At 39.3% G+C, this 20,345-nt stretch overlaps 1 protein-coding gene and 1 long non-coding RNA gene across 4 annotated transcripts; both read left to right on the top strand.

Annotated features, from left to right (window-relative positions):
• Positions 1 to 1,492: 1,492 nt before the first annotated feature.
• LOC115692497 (SPX domain-containing membrane protein At4g22990-like) lies at positions 1,493 to 11,530 on the top strand. 3 transcript variants are annotated; one of them, XM_030619358.2, is made up of 12 exons: positions 1,493 to 1,615; positions 1,815 to 1,896; positions 3,323 to 3,381; positions 3,980 to 4,100; positions 5,053 to 5,364; positions 5,533 to 5,637; positions 5,780 to 6,234; positions 7,367 to 7,668; positions 8,546 to 8,730; positions 9,471 to 9,661; positions 9,790 to 9,923; positions 11,114 to 11,530. In XM_030619358.2, exons 3-12 carry the CDS (start codon positions 3,329 to 3,331, stop codon positions 11,350 to 11,352), a joined length of 2,097 nt encoding a protein of 698 aa, XP_030475218.1. In that variant the 5' UTR covers positions 1,493 to 1,615; positions 1,815 to 1,896; positions 3,323 to 3,328; the 3' UTR covers positions 11,353 to 11,530. The 3 variants fall into 3 exon arrangements, with proteins under 3 accessions (XP_030475218.1, XP_056174405.1, XP_056174406.1); XM_056318430.1 differs by having other exon boundaries at positions 1,815 to 1,900; positions 3,325 to 3,381; XM_056318431.1 differs by lacking the exon at positions 1,815 to 1,896 and having other exon boundaries at positions 1,595 to 1,615.
• A 1,754-nt stretch (positions 11,531 to 13,284) lies between these two features.
• On the top strand, positions 13,285 to 14,524 carry LOC130140102 (uncharacterized). Its single transcript, XR_008818100.1, has 2 exons — positions 13,285 to 13,729; positions 13,950 to 14,524. It is a non-coding gene; the product is annotated as an uncharacterized LOC130140102 (long non-coding RNA).
• Positions 14,525 to 20,345: the final 5,821 nt, after the last annotated feature.

Genomic DNA, 20,345 nt, shown 5'->3' with positions numbered 1-20,345 from the left:
CGCGGCGCCACGTTGCGAACTGAACAGAGATCTGCCACCTTTGCATTTTTTTTATTTCTCGAATTCGGATTAAAGAATTAACTCGGGATCAGTCGCCAGCGATTTGGCAGAATTTGAAGAAAAAAACGAGGGGGGGGGGTGTTATTATCCAAAAAAATCCTAAATTCATTATCGACGCGACCAAAAAGCCGCGCGACTATTTTCCGACCAACTAAAATCGGCATATCATTTTAAAACACCATTGGCAAATCGTCAAAATGTTTGAGACTAAATTGGCACGATTGAAATGATTAGGATTGAATTGGTCGCTGAAAGATGGGTTTAGGATTTTTCGGGACAATTTTTTCCGTGTTGCGACACTTGAAAAAAAAAAAAAAGGAGTCAGCCGACCGGTTAAATCGTTTTGGTTTGAATGATGCCTTTAAAAATCGCAACCTCGTCTCTCACGTAGAAAACCCTTGCGAGCCAGGCTCCCGTTCTAAGAAAGTTATGGATCTAGATTTAGATCGAGAGATAAAAGTTTCCATATTTAGATTTACTCCTGAATCTGGAGAGGGGAGGGAGAAGTCATAGAGCCAAGTCTCGGGCATCCTTCCGGTTGGATCGGTGACGACTTTCTCACAAAATTTTCAACTCCAAGTAGGTTTATTTACCACGACGGCTAAAGAAAAGCAACGACAACGAGCGAAAGAAGACACCAAATGAGGCGAAAAAGGACTCACGGATTAGATCGGGAGAGGGAAATAAAAAAAACAAAAGAAACCAAGGCCCAGAAAAGGAAATGTCGACCAGATTTATATGGATCTTCATGATGTCGACTTTGATAGTAAGGTCGCATTCTCTGGCGTTTATATGGACCACAAGCAAAGTCAAGAAGAAATCATTTCATATGATCTGCTTCGAGTCATCACTAAAATCAAACCTTAATGATTGATGTGATTTACGAACTTACTCTTTATCGGAGTCCCGCGCATCCGATCTTACTCGTTCTCAAAAGTATAATATGTTAGAAAAACGACACGACACGATTCGTTTTTTTTTTTTTTTTATGTACTCGCGATTTGCGCTATGTAATCCATCATCGAGTATTTGAGTCTTAGCCCGTCTACTTCAACACGATAGAGCACAAAAACTTCGAGCTTCGATTCGACCCTCAATTTGCGAAATCAGTTGAGTCCTTCCCGGGAAAAAAAAAAAACAAAATTAGCCGGCATTTTCGTTAGGCTAAATTTTTTTTTATACAAATTAAATTTTCCGAAGCACTTAATGTTTCCATTAGTTTTATCAAAGGGCTCTTATAAGGCAATTTTTTGAATATTCGCGATTTTCAGGAAATATTCATATTTATTAAACAAAAAGATACTCATAAATATGAACATATATTTTTGCTGCTTTTTTTTTTTTATTTTTTTCAAATTGACCCCAAGCCCCACCAAGTAACCGAATTTTCACGGCCGCCACACCCCCCGCCATTTCGCGAAACAAAAAACTCTCGAGCTGATCCTGAGCTCCCCTCCCCCTCCCCTCATACCTCTCTCCGCCGCAGCTTCGCGAGCGATCGCCACCGGCGGAATCCTCTCCTCCGCCGCTCTCGATTCCCGTCCTGCTTCGAGAGGTGACCGACCCCTCCCTCCCTCTCCCTCTCTCTCTTCTTTTCGTGCTCGTCCGCTGCATTTTGTGTGTCGTGTCGTGTCGTGTTCCTCTTTTTTTTTTCTTTTTTTTTTGGTCTCCCTAGCTGGCCGCCAAGGAAAAGGAGCTGATGCGCGACGCGCCGCTTGTTTTTTTTGTGTGTCCCGTTTTTTTCCCCGATTCAGGCCGTCCGTTCGTTGATGTTCATCTAAGGCTCCCGCCCGCGAGTTGGATTGTCGGAAGGAGGTCCGCTGTATCCGCGCCCCGGTAAGTTTCGTTCTCCTCCCGCTCTCCGAATCACGGATTGTTTTTTTTAACGTTGCGCGCGAAGCTCGGTGCTCTGTTTTGGTCGAGAGACGCGACTTTCTTTCGGAGCAATTGAGGTGCAGCATGCAGATCCTCTGCGCGCGCGCGCGCGTTTCTCTCTCTCTCTCTCTCTCTCTCTCTGTGTTTGGCGTTCTTCTTTTGATGCTTGGAAGTTCGACTCCCGAGCGAGCGAGCTGGTGTTCTTTTTTGCTTCTCTTTTCCGTACGTTGTCTTCGTTGAGCTGCGGAGCTTGCTCGTCCTGTTTTGGACTGTTGAATTCCACGTGGTTGGTGTTTTGATTCAGCTTCCCTGTTCTAGTATTTTTTTTTTTTCATGCGACTTTCTTTGTTTGGATCGACAAATTCACAGAGGTACAGGTCTCTATTGTTACTACTTCTTTGTGTGTTGGTGAAAGAGTGTTGCTTTTTTACTTTGATTTTCGCTTTTGTCGGTTGTGATCGCGTTTTAGCGTGCATCGTTGAATTTCAACCGATGCAACTGCCGTTTGAATGATATATGGAGTGCAGGAATCGGTGCCTGATTATCTTTCTTGTCTGTGCCTAAGTCAGCTGTTCGAAAAGCACATAGAATTATCCTTTCAGATCTTGCTGTACGAGTTAGCGGAGTAGGTGGCATGGGAATTAGTTAAGTTTGTTTGACATGGTGTCTGCTTAGTTTGGGGGAGAAATGTGTTATAGAGGCATAGGATGACTGATGCTTTGTCATGCATCTGAAGAAGAAAAATATGCAAAAAGTTTGACGTGATTATCAAGCCAACCTGGTGCCTTCTCTACTTATTCGTTGTTTCAAATAATACTCTCTTGCGGCTGAAGTAAGAGCTGATTCCTGAATTGAACAGACTGACGGTGCTTTAATACTCTTAGGTGCTGTTGGTAACCGCTAGCGTGACCTACAGTATTTTTGGTTTGTTCGTAAACTCATATTACGCAGGAATATGAACTAAATTGGATTGAAAACAAAAGCAGGTAATCATGTACCGTTCTATCTAATACTTATAGCTAGTGCTGGGGGGTTTTCATTGGTTTATCATACTCAACCTAGACCCGCGAAACGGGTGGGGTAGGGTTGGGTCGAAAATGGTCCCACCCAAATTGAAACCCATTTCCATGCAATACAAATCTACCGACCCATCCCCAACCCGAACCATACCCGACCCGACCCGACCCATATTGCTAAAACACTTCTATATTTAACCAAATCTAGGAACTTACTGGCCTTGTGACTTTGCATTATATTATTTCCTCACTATCCTTCTTATTGATGACCAACTCATGACTCATGATTTTATGAAGATTGCAAAATCGCGATATTTAGCGTCTTTTTGATTTATTCTGTGTTCTCTTTATCTCTTATACTTTGTTTGCAGAGAAAGATGGTTGCCTTTGGCAAAAAGTTGAAGGAAAGGCAGATTGCAGAATGGCAGGGGTATGTCTGATACATTAAAATGTGGTTCCATTGCCCTTTTGTCCTAGGGAGACTAATCGGGACAGGCATTGGTGGTGATCTGATAACCATCCCACGTTGAGATTGAAAGCAATGCAATTTGTTTCTAGATGGTGTTGCATCACCTTTGTTTCTAGATGGTGTTGGATCACCTGTCTGCCGTTTATCACTGTTGCTCAGTCAGCAGTTCCCTGCATCTACATCAGTTTAAAATTTTTCTGAACTGTCATTATCAGTTTTCATGTTAATCTAAAATCGCGCAAGATCATCATGATGCATTTGTGATCCTAACAGACCTCCAATTTTTTTTTTACATCTGCAGATTTCAAAATGAATCTATTGCATCATTTTCCTAGTACTTAAAATATTCCTGCATGATCGCAACTTAAATTTGTCTCATCAAACCAGCCATGTCATTACACAAGCGCAAATTCATGTATAGCAGAAAAAGGGCAGGGGAGGTAGAAAGGCCACACTAATCGTCTAAAGCATTGTTCTTTGTATTCCTTTTTGTTACTTTCACATATTTGTACGTTGAGAAATTTTCTCAGAATTAGGTGTATTCTGATTCTTTTTGTAGATACTACATTAATTATAAGATGATGAAGAAAAAGGTGAGACAATATGCTCAGCAAATTGAGATTGGAACACAAAATCGGCGGTATGTGCTGAAGGATTTTTCCAGAATGCTAGATAACCAGGTATCAAATCCCTTGAAGTAAATAGGAGCTAGTGTTATGGTAGCAAAGAAAATGTAAACTTCATGCTTCAAATTCAGGGTCACTGAATAGGATGCAATATTGGTTGGCTATTTTTTTTTTTATTGTATGTCTCTGGAGTCATTTTTTATGCAATTCATTCAGCTTTGCTTTTCTGTGAACGGCTGGTAAATTTTGAACTAGTCATGAAGTGTTTTATGTAATTGATTTAGCAGTTTGACAAAACGACTATCCTGTACCTGCTTGTCTTTTTCCTATTGAACGGAAAAAGCTGTATTTGCATTTTGAAGATGAAGAAAGTCATCTGTTTAGTGTCTATGCTAGGGAAGAAGTAGCTCTGTTTATTGAATATCAGCAGGTTAAGAGCCATAGTGCTCAACCTGCAGTATACGTGCATGTACTACACGAGTACTACACGAGTACTTGTGGCTTCTATGTCTCTCTCTCTTAGCTTGCAGGTGCATATGGCCACTTCAAAGGAAGGTGCAATTTTTTTTTAAGGTCATGTTAGTGAGTGCTCAAAGGGTATATTGTTAAGTATGCATAATAGGAAATGAGTTGCTATTCAAAGCACCGACATATGTACCACAAGCAAAGTGAGTACTTTGAAAACTGGAAAATTCCTTGTTTTGTTACTTGGAAAGGGCACTAAATGCACCCATAAAAAAATCCAATTTTTTAGTGTCTCATGGGTAGTGGATGGACATGATGGCATGCATTCTATGCTTACTACTCTTGTTTGAACAATGTATCATGTGAAGTAAATTTAAAGAAGTAAGTGATGGTGCAGGTGGTGTGTTGTGTTTGTGTGAGAGCATGTGCGTGCATGTAATACTTTTATGGAAGAATCGACAATACAATGTCTCATGCTTTTCTCCCTTTACTTGGGTCTACGAAATAGGTTTCAACTGCTTCATTCTTCGTATAATTCCAGATTGAAAAAATCGTCCTTTTCCTGTTGGAACAACAAGGCCTACTTGCGAGCAGGATAGCTAAGCTTGGCGAGCAGCAAGAAGGTCTTCAGGAGCAACCTGATATATCTCAAATATCTGAATTAAGAGAGGCCTATAAAACTGTGGGACATGATCTTCTGAAGCTTCTATACTTCGTCGAAATAAATGCAATAGGTTTGCGCAAGATACTGAAGAAGTTTGACAAGCGTCTTGGTTATCAATTCACGGACTACTATATCAAGACTCGTGCAAATCACCCTTATTCCCAGCTGCAGCAAGTGTTCAAGCATGTGGTAATATGCTGAAATGGATGCATCTTCTTTTACTCTTGTCACTTATCGAAATTCTTCTTGAGGATTGTGATTTCCGAATTAAATGTACTGCAATGCACGTCCTCTACTGCTAAATGGACAGTCTACGCGTAGACTTTGATTGTTTAAGATCTTTCATGTGTATTGCAGGGAATAGGGGCTGTAGTTGGTGCAATTTCGCGTAACCTAGGGGAACTTCAGGACCGCCAAGGAAGCTACTTATCAATATATGACCAGCCACCTCTTCCTCTCCAGGTTTTCCTTAGATTTCGTTCTCTGTTCAACTTGCTCAAGTAGCTCATGCTGCTAGCTTAATACTTCCCTGCAGCCAAAAGTTGGTTTCTCTCATGTAGGGATCCAGTCTTGGATTTTGTTTCATTATGACACGTGTCTGCAGGATTCTGTCATTGACTCAATGAAAGCTGCGGTGGACAGATTAACATATTCAACTAACTTCCTTAACTTTCTGGCACAACATGCACTCATTTTGCAAGAAGAGCTACCGGATCCTGTTGATGAACATGTTGAAGATCAAAGATATCATTTTATGTCACTTATGTTGAACTTGGCCAACACATTCCTTTATATGGTCAATACATACATCATTGTCCCCACAGCAGATGACTATGCCCTGAGTCTTGGAGCTGCAGCAACAGTTTGTGGTATTGTGATTGGAGCAATGGCAATGGCACAGATATTCTCCTCGGTGTATTTCAGTGCTTGGTCAAATAAATCATACTTCAGGCCTCTCGTATTCAGCAGTATTGTTCTCTTCGTGGGCAATGTCATGTATGCGTTGGCATATGATCTTGATTCTGTAGTGGTCCTTCTAGTGGGTCGGCTTTTTTGTGGGTAAGTAAAATGTCCTTTTCTCATCTTTTCTCATTAGTCCGTGCTTTGAGATGAATAATAAATGCCTTTCTAGTTCATTTGACCAATGTAAACTGTCATTTATCATGATTCCTCAAGCTCACGACTCTATTTGTACTCCGTATCAAGATGGAAGTCCTTGTAAATAAAACCACAGCCATAGGAAACAAAGGCAAAACTAGCTATTTGGATTACCTTTTTATGTTTAAAGCAGCTGTCGTTGGTCTACTAATGCATAGAGCAGAAGGACATCTTTTGTGTTTCTGAAGGCAATAGGGAGTCTGCTCTCTTTGAATCCGCCGTTGTGCTCTAAGAAAGTCAATTTTCTTGAATTTATTTCCATTATCTGTAGTTGCTATTTTTCTGATTTCTGAAGCAAAATGAGGAGGCTGTCGACTAAAATATCAGCTGTGGAATTAGTTGGCTAGTTGTTTCTATTAGTATGAGTTGTTTTCAACTTTGTAACAGTGGTACACAAGGTTCCATTAATGATCCAGTTAGCTTTTGGCATCCGAATCAATGGACATAACCGTTTTTCTCAATGGCTTAAGTCGTTTGCTCGGATACTATGCTACAACGCATGCACAACTGCGAGTTTGAAATGTCTAAGTTAGTGAAAGGTGCAGAACATTCTTTGTATCTTAACAGATTAGTTGGGCTCCTGAGATTTCTGACCAGAACCAATTATCTTCAGATAGAATAGGACCGGTTTCCTATCTTATGCTCTTTCTTTCTTGTATTGGCCAAATCCAAATTTTGATAAAGTGCTGGATAAAAAGCAAGAAGCGAAAAACAAGTACGAGGAGAGAAAAAAGACTTCACCATTTGACACCATTCTAACATAGAGCATCTAGCGTAGGTTGAGGTTCATTCAGTCCGCCTCTGGTGGATTGTGCTGTTTGTCCTCCTCTAATTTGGCCATAGCTTTTGTTCTCACTGCCTTCCATTGCATTGAAATGATAGAAAAAGAGGCTACTGCTTGAAGAAACCCCAAAGTATCTAATAGTGGCAGGTTTTGCATCTGCTTTTGTACTTCACAAATGAAGAACTTCATTCTAGTTCATCTGTGATGGGAAAGTAAAAGGTTAACAAGCTTGCATCTCTTCAATGTCAGGTTAGGTTCTGCTAGAGCTGTTAACCGGCGTTACATCAGCGACTGTGTGCCATTGAAGATCCGCATGCAGGCCTCCGCAGGTTTTGTCAGTGCAAGTGCTCTCGGGATGGCTTGTGGTCCTGCTCTTGCTGGACTACTTCAATACGATTTTAAGATTTACAAGTTGACATTTAATCAAGACACTTTGCCTGGATGGTTAATGGCTGTGGCTTGGCTTATATACTTAATTTGGTGTTGGATCTCGTTTAAGGAACCTTCTCTTGAGGTGGAAGCAAATGAAACACCTCAGGAATCAAATGCAGGTATATGGTTTTATCACAAATTTTCTTTTATTCTGTATTTGCTGGTCATATCCTTGGCTAAGATGTATTGTGGAAGCACTTGCATTTAATCTAATCCTTTTAGACTTGATAATGTTGATACAAGTATGTTGATAGAAGTATCGGTTGCTCCTTTAAATCTTAATTTGTGAAAATCAGAGCAAACCTCTTTCCGTTTGGCAAGGATGGACATATGCCATTTCAGCATTTGAGATCCTTAGGTTATGGTAATGCTAGCAACTTGTTCAGTGAAGACCAAGAAGATCTAGATCAGCTGATTAGTGGCTCTGTTGGCATCAAGGGAGCTAAGGTTGTGCTTTATTTGCTTGTTTTATCATGACAAGTAATTGTGAGATAAACCGGAAGCTGTGACCTTATCTACAGGATCTCGGTAATTGACTCTATGCGTGTGATATCAGGCAAAGTGCAAATATCTCGGTCACAATCCTTTTTTTACTTCATTTCATAAAACCCTTTCTTCTGTCATCTGAACCCACCCCCCGAAAAGTTACATTTACTTGACATTTTGATTTTTCTAAGCGGGATGGCGGCAATGTTTCCAACAATTTGGCTTTTGCCTGTCATTCTACTTCGCTGCACAAAATGTCTGCCAGAGGACTAATTGGAACAGGTTTCCTGAAGGTCAATCACCATAGTCTGGATAATCATGTCGTGTTGGATAATTTATCTGTGACTGGGACGAAAAATATTTATTGTGTTATTATTGTTAAGTGTGTTCTCTGTGAATCTTCTTTCGACCTAAAATAATTGCTCAAGTGACTGTAGCTCTTCAGTTTCTCCCCGAGAGCGTTATAATAATAAAAGAGTAGTTCAGAATGCTGGAACTTGCTTATTGCAGAACCAGCAGAGGGTGATGCACTAGAGAATGGCCTAAAAAAACCATTGCTTATCAGCTCAGAAAGAAAGGAGGAAGATGAAGATGGTGACAATGAATGTGAAGGAAGCGATGAAGCTCCTGACGAATCCCGGCAAGCAGCAACTTCACTTCGATCAGCGTATAGGTTATTGACACCTTCTGTTAAGGTTTGCCATTCCTTCCTACAGCTTTAGAAGTTTGACTGATGAATTGTCTTTCTTATACATCGTAATCTGATGTTGAAAAGCATAAATACATAAAGTCTGTTCAAACCAGCTGTTAAGTATGTCCATGTTACTCAGGCAGCTAATAATATCATCTGATCACAGTGTGAGGATTTTCCATAGTCCTAGGATTTGAACATGAATATGGACATTCTCAATAAATTGACCTAAAGCTTGCTCACTGAGTTTGGAATGTTTGTAGTCCTATCGGAGGGGCTTATGCGGGGTGATCATTATAGTTATGCGTCTTAGCAGACCCTCAAATGGTAGACTTCTGACTCTGGAGTATTCATCACCTTTTAGTTTTTATGGATCGGTATTTCACTTGATCTTGAGTTGTCACATCTGACATACTAGGCCACCTTGAAAAAGAAGCTGGAAAGGCTTACGTTCATATTGTGATCATACCAATAGCTTTAAATTGGGCTGCATCTTTATTTATTCCATCAGTCATGGATATCTTTATTTCTTTAATGTTCAGCTAGTCAAATTGTTACCAGGCCTATTAATTCCTACTTTCCTGTATATTTATTTGTCTTTACCGGCCGCTGGTGAAGGGAAGTCTCTTGATTCTCGATCCTTATTCTTCACCTAAAATGTTTTCAGGTTTTAGGTAATTTCTGTCTGGAGCCAAAACACTTCGTTCACAGTATCCTTTAATCAAAGATTTTTTTGTCTAATAGGTACAGTTATTGATTTATTTCATGCTAAAGTATGCAATGGAGATACTACTTTCAGAATCGAGTGTCATTACCACATATTACTTCAGTTGGTCCACAAGCAGTGTTGCCATATTCTTGGCGTGCCTTGGCTTGACAGTTCTCCCCGTAAACATTGTTGTCGGAAGCTACATTTGCAACATGTTTGAAGACAGGTAAAACCGAAATTTTTGCCCCGCTTTTTACTCATTATATTTTGTTGATTTTGGACATGTTCATTGTAATCATTCTCTCTGACCAAAATAAAAAAAAATTGTAATCGTTCTCGGTGATTTGACTGCAGGCAAATTTTATTGGCATCTGAAATTGTGGTTTGCATTGGCATACTCCTAAGCTTCCGTGTATTCATTCCCTACTCCGTTCCACAGTATGTCATTTCGGGACTCATCATGTTCGTTTCGGCTGAAGTGCTTGAAGGTAAGATTTTGTTCTAGTTGATCAGTTTATAATTTCTTAGGCAGTGCTAAATATACCATAGTGCTGCACTCACAGAACTTACTACTATAAGAAGCGGGAAAGGGAAGGAAAGACAGGGCTAATATTGCAGGCTAGTGAAAATAGAGAGCTTACAGATTTTTCTAATTTGGACATGCACTGCACCTAAGGGTTTGCAGGTTCTCGGGTGGGTAGGATATTTGCCGTAGCCTAAAACCTTCTTTATTGGCTTCTGGGACCATCCTGGGACTTGGAACTTGTCAGTTGCATAGGTTGCAGGGTACCCTGTACTACCCTGCACTTTTTCAGGACAGTGTCTATTGGATAAAAAGTTGTCTCGATTCTAGTTATGGACACGTTGAACATTTCAACACAACATTTGGATTACCTGATAAAATGGAGTTGGAGATTTATTTTGTCTGATGGGATTGGAGTTGCTGAATAATTAGGGTTTCCACACATTTAAATGTCAAAATTTCGTAAAGGAAAAGAGAAATTGATGAATGGTTTAGTAAATCTATATTTAATTGAGAAAGATTATCCAGGGCGGTACCATGTACAGCTCTACACGGGGTAGAATGTAGGGTGGTATGACCCCAAATTTTGGAACCTATCGTGTACTCCTTACTTCTGAGATTTTGGAACCTAGAACTTACCCCGTGAGCTCTAATGCCCAACTTAGAACCTATTTGACCATGCTGGTTCTGCACGGTTTGCAGATTCCAAAGGTTCTCTTGCACACCCCTTACTGCACCTCTAGTGTGAATACCTCATCAGCTAGCACGGCGTGGTCTATTTAATGAAATATATTAGTGAAAAGGGGAATATATTGTTCCAGGTAGTAGAACCAAACCATTAGGATACTTGTCACATTTATGTTGATTCTCATGTATATTTCTCTGTTATTTGGCGACTTAGTGCTCCTTCACCTTTACAATACTGGAGAAACTGTCCTTTACCCTTAGGTTCCTTATTTTTTTAAGCATGCATTTGTCATATTGACTTCTTTCTTTTAATGCAAATATTTACACTCATAGATACCTAACATGAATTGCAAACGCGATATCCAAAATACACCTTAGTCTGCTTGAGCATCACCTCCAAAGAGGCTTGCTCTTGATATTATGTATTAGATTGTGTAATGTTGAACTCAATACTCCTCTTCGTTTCAGGTGTCAACTTGTCGCTACTATCTCGTGTCATGTCTTCTCGGCTCTCGAGAGGAACGTATAACGGCGGCTTGCTTTCGACAGAAGCTGGTACCATCGCTCGTGTTGTAGCAGATAGCACCATAACTCTAGCTGGGTACTTGGGCGACAGCAAACTCCTGAATGTCACTCTGCTTCCTTCGCTCATCATATGCATCTCATCCATCATCGCCACCCTCTGCACCTACAATTCTCTCTACTAGACTCCTCTCGTGTAAATATGTCTGGATGTGTTTTGACATTTACTTCATTTTTTTCACCTATATTTCTCCTCATCCTTTTTCTCCTTATATTTATTTTTATTCTTTGACGTGTAGAATTCTATAAATGAGAGTCTTATGGGCTTTTCTTCCATATTGGATTGCAATAAGTTTTGAACCATTATTATTGTCAATAATATTAAGTGCAGAACGGTTTGGGGATTAGAATATGGATCATTTCTCTAGTAGTCTTTGGAATTGCTTAGTGTGAAAGAGATACAGAACTCTGGAAATACTGCTTTTTCTTGGATAGCTACATTCATTACGGGTATTAAATTTTTTTTTTTGACGAAACCATGCTATATGTGATTGATTGCTCACAGAAAATTTGGGTCGTCTGAACAATTCTTCTTATGTACTAGCTTCTGAAGATTTAGACTGACCTAATATATATCTTCATTTGCCACAATGTCTTGAATAGATTTTCCCTCTTACATAAGAAAAAGTCACATCCTTCCTGTTATTGCATCTCTTTTTTTTCCTTCCATGTGACTCAAAAGAGAACGCGTTCGAACGAATACAATTTTTTAATGTAATTACGTGATATTGTTGCACTAGAAGAGCCAGAAGTTTGAGGTACTTGGCTTATTTGCGTGCATCAGTGAGCTAGCTATGCACTCAATTCTCAATCGACTGACCTCTTGAAACGAGTTAGGAGCAATGGCTAATTAATACTCGGAAGTGTATTATTGAACATTTTTCTCCCTCTGCCGAATGGAAGTAACAAAATAACAGGTCAAAAATTTCATTGACGCAAGTAAAGTATATATTTATATGTTTGATGTACTCGCATTACTAAAGATTTGAACTGCTTACCTCTCGAATTTCGGATTTTAGAATCATGACAAGTCGTAAACAATGGATTCGATTTCATTTTAGTGCGTGCGTATAATTCATTTGTCCGATGATTTTGGTGCGAGAGACAGCGCGATGGTGGCCGCATGGACGGTTCTTTTCACTATAATATTGTAAGATCACACAAGTGCTACATAAGTATAGACTCTCAACCTAAATATCATTACTTATAATGCTCTCTTAGTATGTGCAATTCTTGAATATCAAACGCACCTAAAAAATAACCGTGATCAAGTCAACTTCAGTGCAAGCTCTTGCCGAAACTATCTCTTTCCATACCTATCTTTTATACTCTGTTGCCAGTTTTTCAATCCGGTAAAAATGTTGGAATTAGATTAAATCATTAGTTGCTAAAAAAGTTTTTCGATTTAGAAAAAGGACAAACTAATTACACTTTAAGGAAGGATGAACTTGCACCAGATTATACACGTTTTCAGGATCGCGATTGACTCTCTCTCCCTTATTAACCGGTTTGCTCACTACTTTCTTCCCTCAAAACAAAGATGGCATTAAATTGAATATCAAACGCACCTAAAAAATAACATTGATCAAGTCAACTTCAATGCAAGCTCTTGCCGAAACTATCTCCTCCGTACCTATCTCTTACAATTTGACGCCAGTTTTTCAATCTGGGAGAAATGTTGAAATTAGATTAAATCATTAGTTGCTAATTTTTTTTTTTGATTTAGAAAAAGGACAAACTAATTACAATTTTAGGAAGGATGAGCTTAAACTAGATCTTACACGTTTGTTGGATCGTGATTGAGTCTTTCTATCTTAACCAGTTTACACGGTATTTTTTCCTTCAAAACAAAGAAGGCCTCAAATTGACCTGAGAAGAATATGACAAAGCATATACCTTCACACAACCGGATCTTGCAGCCACATTCCCATGAGAAAAAAGAGGCATTTCCCTCTACTTTTCTCTCTCTCTCTCTCTCTCTCTCTCTCTCTCAACCTCCATACAAAGAGAGAGAGCGGGGGAGGGGCGAGAGAGATGTCTAAATCATGGTCTGTAGAATCTCAAGGACAGATTTGTGTAGCTTTTGCCGTCAGAGAAAAGGACGGGAAGGACTTTTGCATGGAATAGAATGAGTAGAAAGCAGATCACTCCTTATACATATTAAAACAGTATATCCTATGGCATATGCCTTGCCTTCAACTACCCTCTCATTTCTTCAATCTTAGAAATAGAAGATCTTCTTTAGCCCTACATATAAATCTCTCCAAGGGGTCTTTGACACAGTACTTGTAGTTAGAAGTGTCAAAATATATCATTTCGTATGATGTCTCTTCACTTAGGTGAGCGAACTGGTTGTAGGGCTTCTCTCCTTTGGCAGGCAATCTATTGAAAAAAACTAAAAGGAAGAATAATCAAGAATGACCCGCCAAAGGAGAGTTGCCCTCCAACTGCTTCAGCTCTATTATTGCCAAATAAAAGCTTGCATTTCATGCGTAAGCTAAGGTATGATTCAAGTGTCAACTTGTTAAGTGCATGCTATCATTTCTTTGCTTAGTTTCTGTGTTCTCTGTTTTTGGATATTCCTTATTAAGATTGTTAATCGGTTGTGAGCCAATGGCATCTTATGTTGATATTATCAGATTGGATAGTTGCAATAGAATTACTACTAGAGGGTTCTGACGGTCGATCACACTGATTAATTCCATTGATCTTGTTTTTGCAGCAATTCAGAGCTTAGGGTTCATAACTCATAATTCGTACTTTTGGAGAGAAGATAGTTTTGATGCTGTAAGAAGGAAAGAACAACAATCGAGATTAACTTAGAGCTATAGATTGTCCCGCTAGCTTTCCTATTATAAGGAGTAATTATCATAAAAGTTCATAGCTGAGATTTTGATGGCTTTTTGGCAGCAAAAACTAAGCGTGCATACAAGTTGATGTTTTAAATTTATTTAGAGGAATCAGAATAAATAGACTGATGGTAGCGTAACGCTAGACCCCACCTATTGCCTCTAATTCATCATTATTAGTAATCTAGTTGTAGTAGCCATAATCTCATCGTAATTTCTTTCTGTTTGCTCATCATTGTATCCAACATGAGACAATTCCGTTCTCATTCGATGCTTAATGGGCGCAAAAGTGATAGAAATGGAAGAAGTTCTAGGGTTTTCTTACCTTCTGTGCAAAATGAGACTCGATGCAAATTCAAACTGACTAACTGGATAATACATTTACCTGCTCTTTCTGTAATTTGATTGTCTTTCGTCAGAATTGACAATAGAGCTTCTTTTAATTGGATCCGGTGGTCCATTAGTAGTTGCTTATTGCTCTAAAACATAAGCACTGAAGCAGTTAATGCTTAACAATATCTGCACATTCTATCATTTTATGCTCAACTGGGATGTCTAAATTATATGCTTGCTTGCGGTGTATGTTCTACTCACAGACCTATACTAGCTGTTCCAAGGCTCATGCATGTCTGCGTGTGCATATAATCTCGATTAATGGCTCATTTTATTTTTTCGCATCTGTCTTGTCTAGTGTCTGCATAGTGTGGATAAGAGAGGGACAGAAGCCTGCCGTTTGATGGGTGTATAGCGTGAACTCTCGAGTTTTTACATGTCAAACTGAACTTAGAAAAAGTCGGTACTTTTTCCTCCGTTTGATCGAATCGCATTGTGAATACATGATTCGAGCACAACTTTTATGAAGCGACTGCAGAACTTGCAAAAGCGGATTAGGCTCTAAGTGTGTAACCAAGTACGAGACTAAGCAGCTACCATCATGATTGCGAAGACATCTAATAAAACCATGCGTCTGTCATATGACTATAAACTTTCCGAACTGAACCCGAACTAAGACTCAAAACTATGTTGCAATCCCCTCTTGGCTCAGTGAGCTGAGCGAACTGCATGGTCTTAAAATCACCATCATGCCAATCACACTTCACTAACTCTTGTTGAGTCCATGAGAGACCCTAAAAAAAGAGCGTCGAATCAACGTGATCTCCGCATGCATTTGTGCTGTAAATGAACTGTCTATTGGATGAATCAGCTACAAAAGATTACCAGACAAGACTCTTCAGAAGCAATTCAACTGATCAGCAAAAAACAGACGAAAAGAAAGATGAAACAGTGTAATATGACCATGGCCATGATCGGCCCATGTGGAACAAACGGGCCTTAAAGTCAACAAGAAGAACGAAGAGTTTTCTGGTAATATGCAGAACCTGAACGCCGGATCCAAAAGAGATTGGTCGACGTCCACAGCACGGCAATCGAATTCATATCCTCAGATTGTTCCGCGTGTGTAGGAGACGACACGTTGCTATCTATAATGAAAAGGAAAAACTGGCTCATAGCCAAACGATGCAAACGGTTAACATGCAAGATGAAGACGTTCTCAAGGCATGATGAGACGGTCATCAGTGTACCGTTTCTATATAATGTACTATCTCTTTACTTGTCGAGACCTTCCCCAGAGGTGAACCAACCAAGGGAAAACTAACGGATCACTAAGCCCAACCTTACCAATCGCAACTTTCTGATCAATTTTAATTTAATCAATGTAACATGCCATTAAATTCAATTAGGAGTCGCCTTTAATCTATTATGGCTCAATTAGTAAGCCAGGTAAAGTATGGTAGAATACTTTACTTATGCGAACCAAAGATTCAATGGTTTTGGGAATGTGCTAGATTAAGCTAATGCCCATTTCGGTACATTTTCTCTTCATTTTCAAAAATATTATGCAAACAATCTTGATTAATTCTAAGCATAAATCACTAACATGCAATGGGTGTTCATGGGGGGTGCACAATCAAGCATTTAACAACCAATAATCCAAGTATTAAATAAATTGCCAGAATGGAATAAGAATTTAAATGCCCCAAGCACGCAAAGCATGACCTTACCAATTAATTTCCAAATATCTTCAAAGTATTTATTAAAAATGTTATGCCTAGCCTAAACATGATTTCTAGATAATTATGCAATTCCAATTAATTCTTTTTGAGTTTTTTTTTAATGAAAATTAAACTATATGCAATGCATGAGATACAATTCTAATCTAAGTTATGTCTACATAAATTCTAATTTAATTGATAACACGTGACGTGACCTAATTTCAATGACGGACAAAAATACTACACTAACCTAACATGACATGCAATCTAATTTATATGACCCGAAACATGCAATCACTAAATGATATGGTGATGACATGGCAATAATGATGACATGGCAATGTCATGGCAAGCATGATGACATGGCATGCGATGCACCTTATCTATATGTTATGCTCATGTTATTTTTTAGTGATTTTCTTCTAAAATCAAAATACGAAATATGAGATTACCTAATTTAAATTAGGAAATAATTTAGATTAGATCTCATTCTAAATTTGAAACTTTCCTAAATTACTACATATTTCCTAAATACGCAATTCTAAATTAGAAAAATAATCCACTCTAACATGCAATTAAATTATTTTTGTATTTTCCGAAATAGGAAAGTTTCTTAGACAAACTATATTTTGAATGTCAATAGCGAGATATCTTGATTGATCAACAAACATTCCAGAGGTAAGATAATTTCCATAGCTAAAACTACTCTATCTTTAGAAGCCAATATTTGATTGTATGGGCGACCAAATCTATATGAATTATAATTGATCGATTCAACGGCTAATTGATCTTCTCAACAATTGTCCAATGGTTTAATAGAAGATTGATCCTTTTGAACATTGTCCAACGGAAAGTTTGGATGCTGAGGAGTATAAAAGGAGATAACGGCGTCGAAGAGAGTGATTGATCAAGCTTTCATAAATCCAAATTTAGAGAGAGCCTTACACTTTACATTTTCTTTGTGAGAGCATTCAAATTGCAATCTTTTGAGAAGTGTTGGCAGTGTTATAGTTTGTACTTAGGTGTGAGATAATGAGTCCTATCAGATTGAGTAAAAACAGCACCAGCTTTGAGGAAAAGTGCTTGAATATAAGCAGCACATTTTACTGTAACTTCAAGAAAATTTATAGTAGAACAAGCCAGTAGGCTGTTAGTATGGGAGAGTGAACATGGGCTTACACAAAGCCAAACCACTATAAACTTTGTGTGCATCGTTCTCTATCTCTCTACTCATATTCATGTACTTGATTGAAGTGCACTGCTTGATATAACCATGTGCTTATATCAACACTCTATTTTATCTGGTCATACTTATATCAAACTTAACGCTTTGAATTCCGCAATATTTTGTTAAGTTTCTTAGAATCATTTATTCACCCCTACTCTAGTTGATATATGCACAAATCTTATGTTACATCTATCGAGTATAAACATGCGAAAACTCTTTATTTCATAGATGCAACCATACTTAGCCATAGTTCTTTCTCTCTATTTAAATGATGTAGTTCTCTCCTCTAGTTCAAAGACTCTCATTAACACGGGATTATCGCTTAACGCAACCTCCAAACTCAGTTAAACTTGTTCACCAATGACTGCTGATTATGTCTTGAGTATGTAATTGTTGTTACCACAACATTCCTAGCCTTATTGACAATTATGTGGGGAATATTATCAAAATAGTTCTAAACCTATTGTAATTGTGCCAATTCAGTCCTAAACCTTTTGCATTTATGCCAATTCAGTCTATCCGGCCAATTTTGGCCGGCCGGTACAGACGTGGACACTGGCCGTTCGGCCGACGCTGATGTAGCAAAAAAATTATATATTTTTTGAATTTTTTTATTAATTTTTTTCTTTTTTTCTCCATTTTCTTCAACCTGTAGCCGGTCGTCGGACCAGTAATCAGCCAGAGGCTAGGGCCGGCGAGGTCTTGTCCTCTCTGGTCGCTTCGAGTGAGACTGACCTCGCCAATCACAGGTGAGGATGAGCCCTCTCCATCATTGGCAAGGCTCGTCCTTGCCCAACAACGTCGCAACTGGGTGAGGTCTTGTCCTTGCCGTCGCTGGCAAGGTCGGCCTTGCTCAAAGCGACTGGCGAGGACAAGACCTCGCCAGATCTGGCGAGGCTCGTCCTCGTCGGCCACTGGCAAGGTCAGCCTTGCCCAGTTGTGACGTCCTCGCCGGCAACTGGCGAGGTTGGCTTCGCTCGACCTCATTGTTGTTGGGCAAGGTCAGTCTCGCTCAAAGCGACCGACGAGGGACAAGACCTCGTTGGCCCCAGCCTCTAGCCGGTCACAAGATCGGCGACCGGCTAGAGGTTGAAGAAGATGGAGGGAGAAAAAAAAAGAAAAAATTTAATAAAAAAAATTCGAATTTTTTTTGTCACTTCAGCGTTGACTGGACGGCTGGCGCAGGCCGGTGTTCACGTTAATACCGGCTGGCTAAAATTGGCCGGATGGACTGAATTGACACAAATATAAAAGGTTTAGGACTGAATTGACACAATTATAATAGGTTTATGACTATTTTGGTAATTTTTCCCAATTCTATGTGGTTTTATAAGGGCCAAAAACGAAAAGAACACCAATTTATGGAGGCCCACATACTATGGCCTTTGCACCTTTTTTCTTCGGTCCGACTGGGAAATAATGGACCTCATGATTCTCGAAAAAGTATGTCGGATCTCTTCGATGAAATTACAGCTTGATTTGCATATACGTCTGCAAAAAAAGAAAAGTATGTCGAATCTCTTCGAGTTTAATTAGTGACATGCACGTTCATGTGATTCTCCATGGCCAGAGTCAGACGACCAATTAATTAGACAATGACCCGATCGAGCGCGCATGCAAATGTTTTCGTATCCTTTCCAAACATCGGAGCAATGTTTCGATGGGATCACTGTGCAAAAAGTCCTGAAATTATCATACGGCGGCCAATTCAGTCAAAAAAATTTTGACGATTCGCCAATTTTGTTATAAACCTTTCAATTGGATCAATTTAGTCCTAAAATTTTTGACGATTTGCCAATCAAGTTGTACACTCTTTGACGATTTGTCAATTTAGTCATTATGATCAATTTTGGCTGGAAACTGCTAGCGTGTGCACTGGAGGTAACTAGACCACCATGTCAATGATTATCCGGTCAAAATTGGCCGGAAAGGCTAAATTGACAAATCTTCAAAATGTCTTAAAACTACATTGACAAATTTTCAAAATGTTTAGGATTAGATCGACATAGTCGAAAAATTTAGGATTGAATTGGCCACCATTAAATGGGTTTAGGATTTTTTGGACAATTTTCCCATATTTCGACACTTGAAAAAAAAGGAGTCAGCTGACTGATTAAATCGTTATGGTTTGAATGATGCCTTTAAATTGCAACCTCATCTCTCGCTTAGAATATCCTTGGGAGCCAGACCGCCGGTCTCCGGGTGGAGTCCTACTTCATGCCTGTGGGGCGGATGATTTGCGTGAATCCGCGGGGTTAGTCGGGGTTAGTCGAGCAGTTGCTTCGTGTGCTACCTGGGCCAATCAACGAGTCTCTTGAATTCTTCTAAACGGGGAGGATTATTACATCGACCGGGCAGATAATACTCGAGATTCATTTGAACCGTCGTAATCCGGCAAGACATATTCATGTGCCTTTGCGCGATCTAAAAAATATCTCAGAAATTCTGATTTCCAATTATAAATTGCCAAGCTTGGATTGAATGGGCATGCGATGTAGGCCCTATCCGTCATAACGACAAGGAAATAACAATGCTCCACACAAGCATCGATCGCAATGAAATTGCTCCAAAATAGAGAATTTTGTCTTAAGCCTCGGCCTTTCGAGACATTGAGGTAAATCTCAATTCAAACAGCAACAACCCTTGATCCTACACCGATCAATCGAGGGTAAAGTGTGTTGTTACGGGGAGCGCTCTAAGTCCTATATTGCAAGTATTCCGAATCGAAGAGGTTTGCCGGGTGACCTGATAGGAGCATTCACCAAAGATTAAAGCAAGAAATTGGTCACACTTGTGGAGGATGTCGACCAGATTTGTGTGGATGTTCATGATTTTGACTCATTTTCCGTTTGTTTCGCGAAAAATGTGATATTTTTTAAAAACGTTTTTTTGATGTCATTTTCTTGAATATGACAATATTTTCTGTTGTTTGGTATGAGAAGTCTGATTTTTTTCTCCATGCACTCCTTTTAATATTTTTTTCTTTT

Source organism: Syzygium oleosum, unplaced genomic scaffold (assembly GCF_021117445.2).
Source record: "Syzygium oleosum isolate NSW1041296 unplaced genomic scaffold, Sole_v2.1 Sole_v2.15, whole genome shotgun sequence".
In the NCBI taxonomy this organism is placed as follows: domain Eukaryota; kingdom Viridiplantae; phylum Streptophyta; class Magnoliopsida; order Myrtales; family Myrtaceae; genus Syzygium; species Syzygium oleosum.
This window is presented reverse-complemented; position numbering and strand designations above follow the sequence as displayed.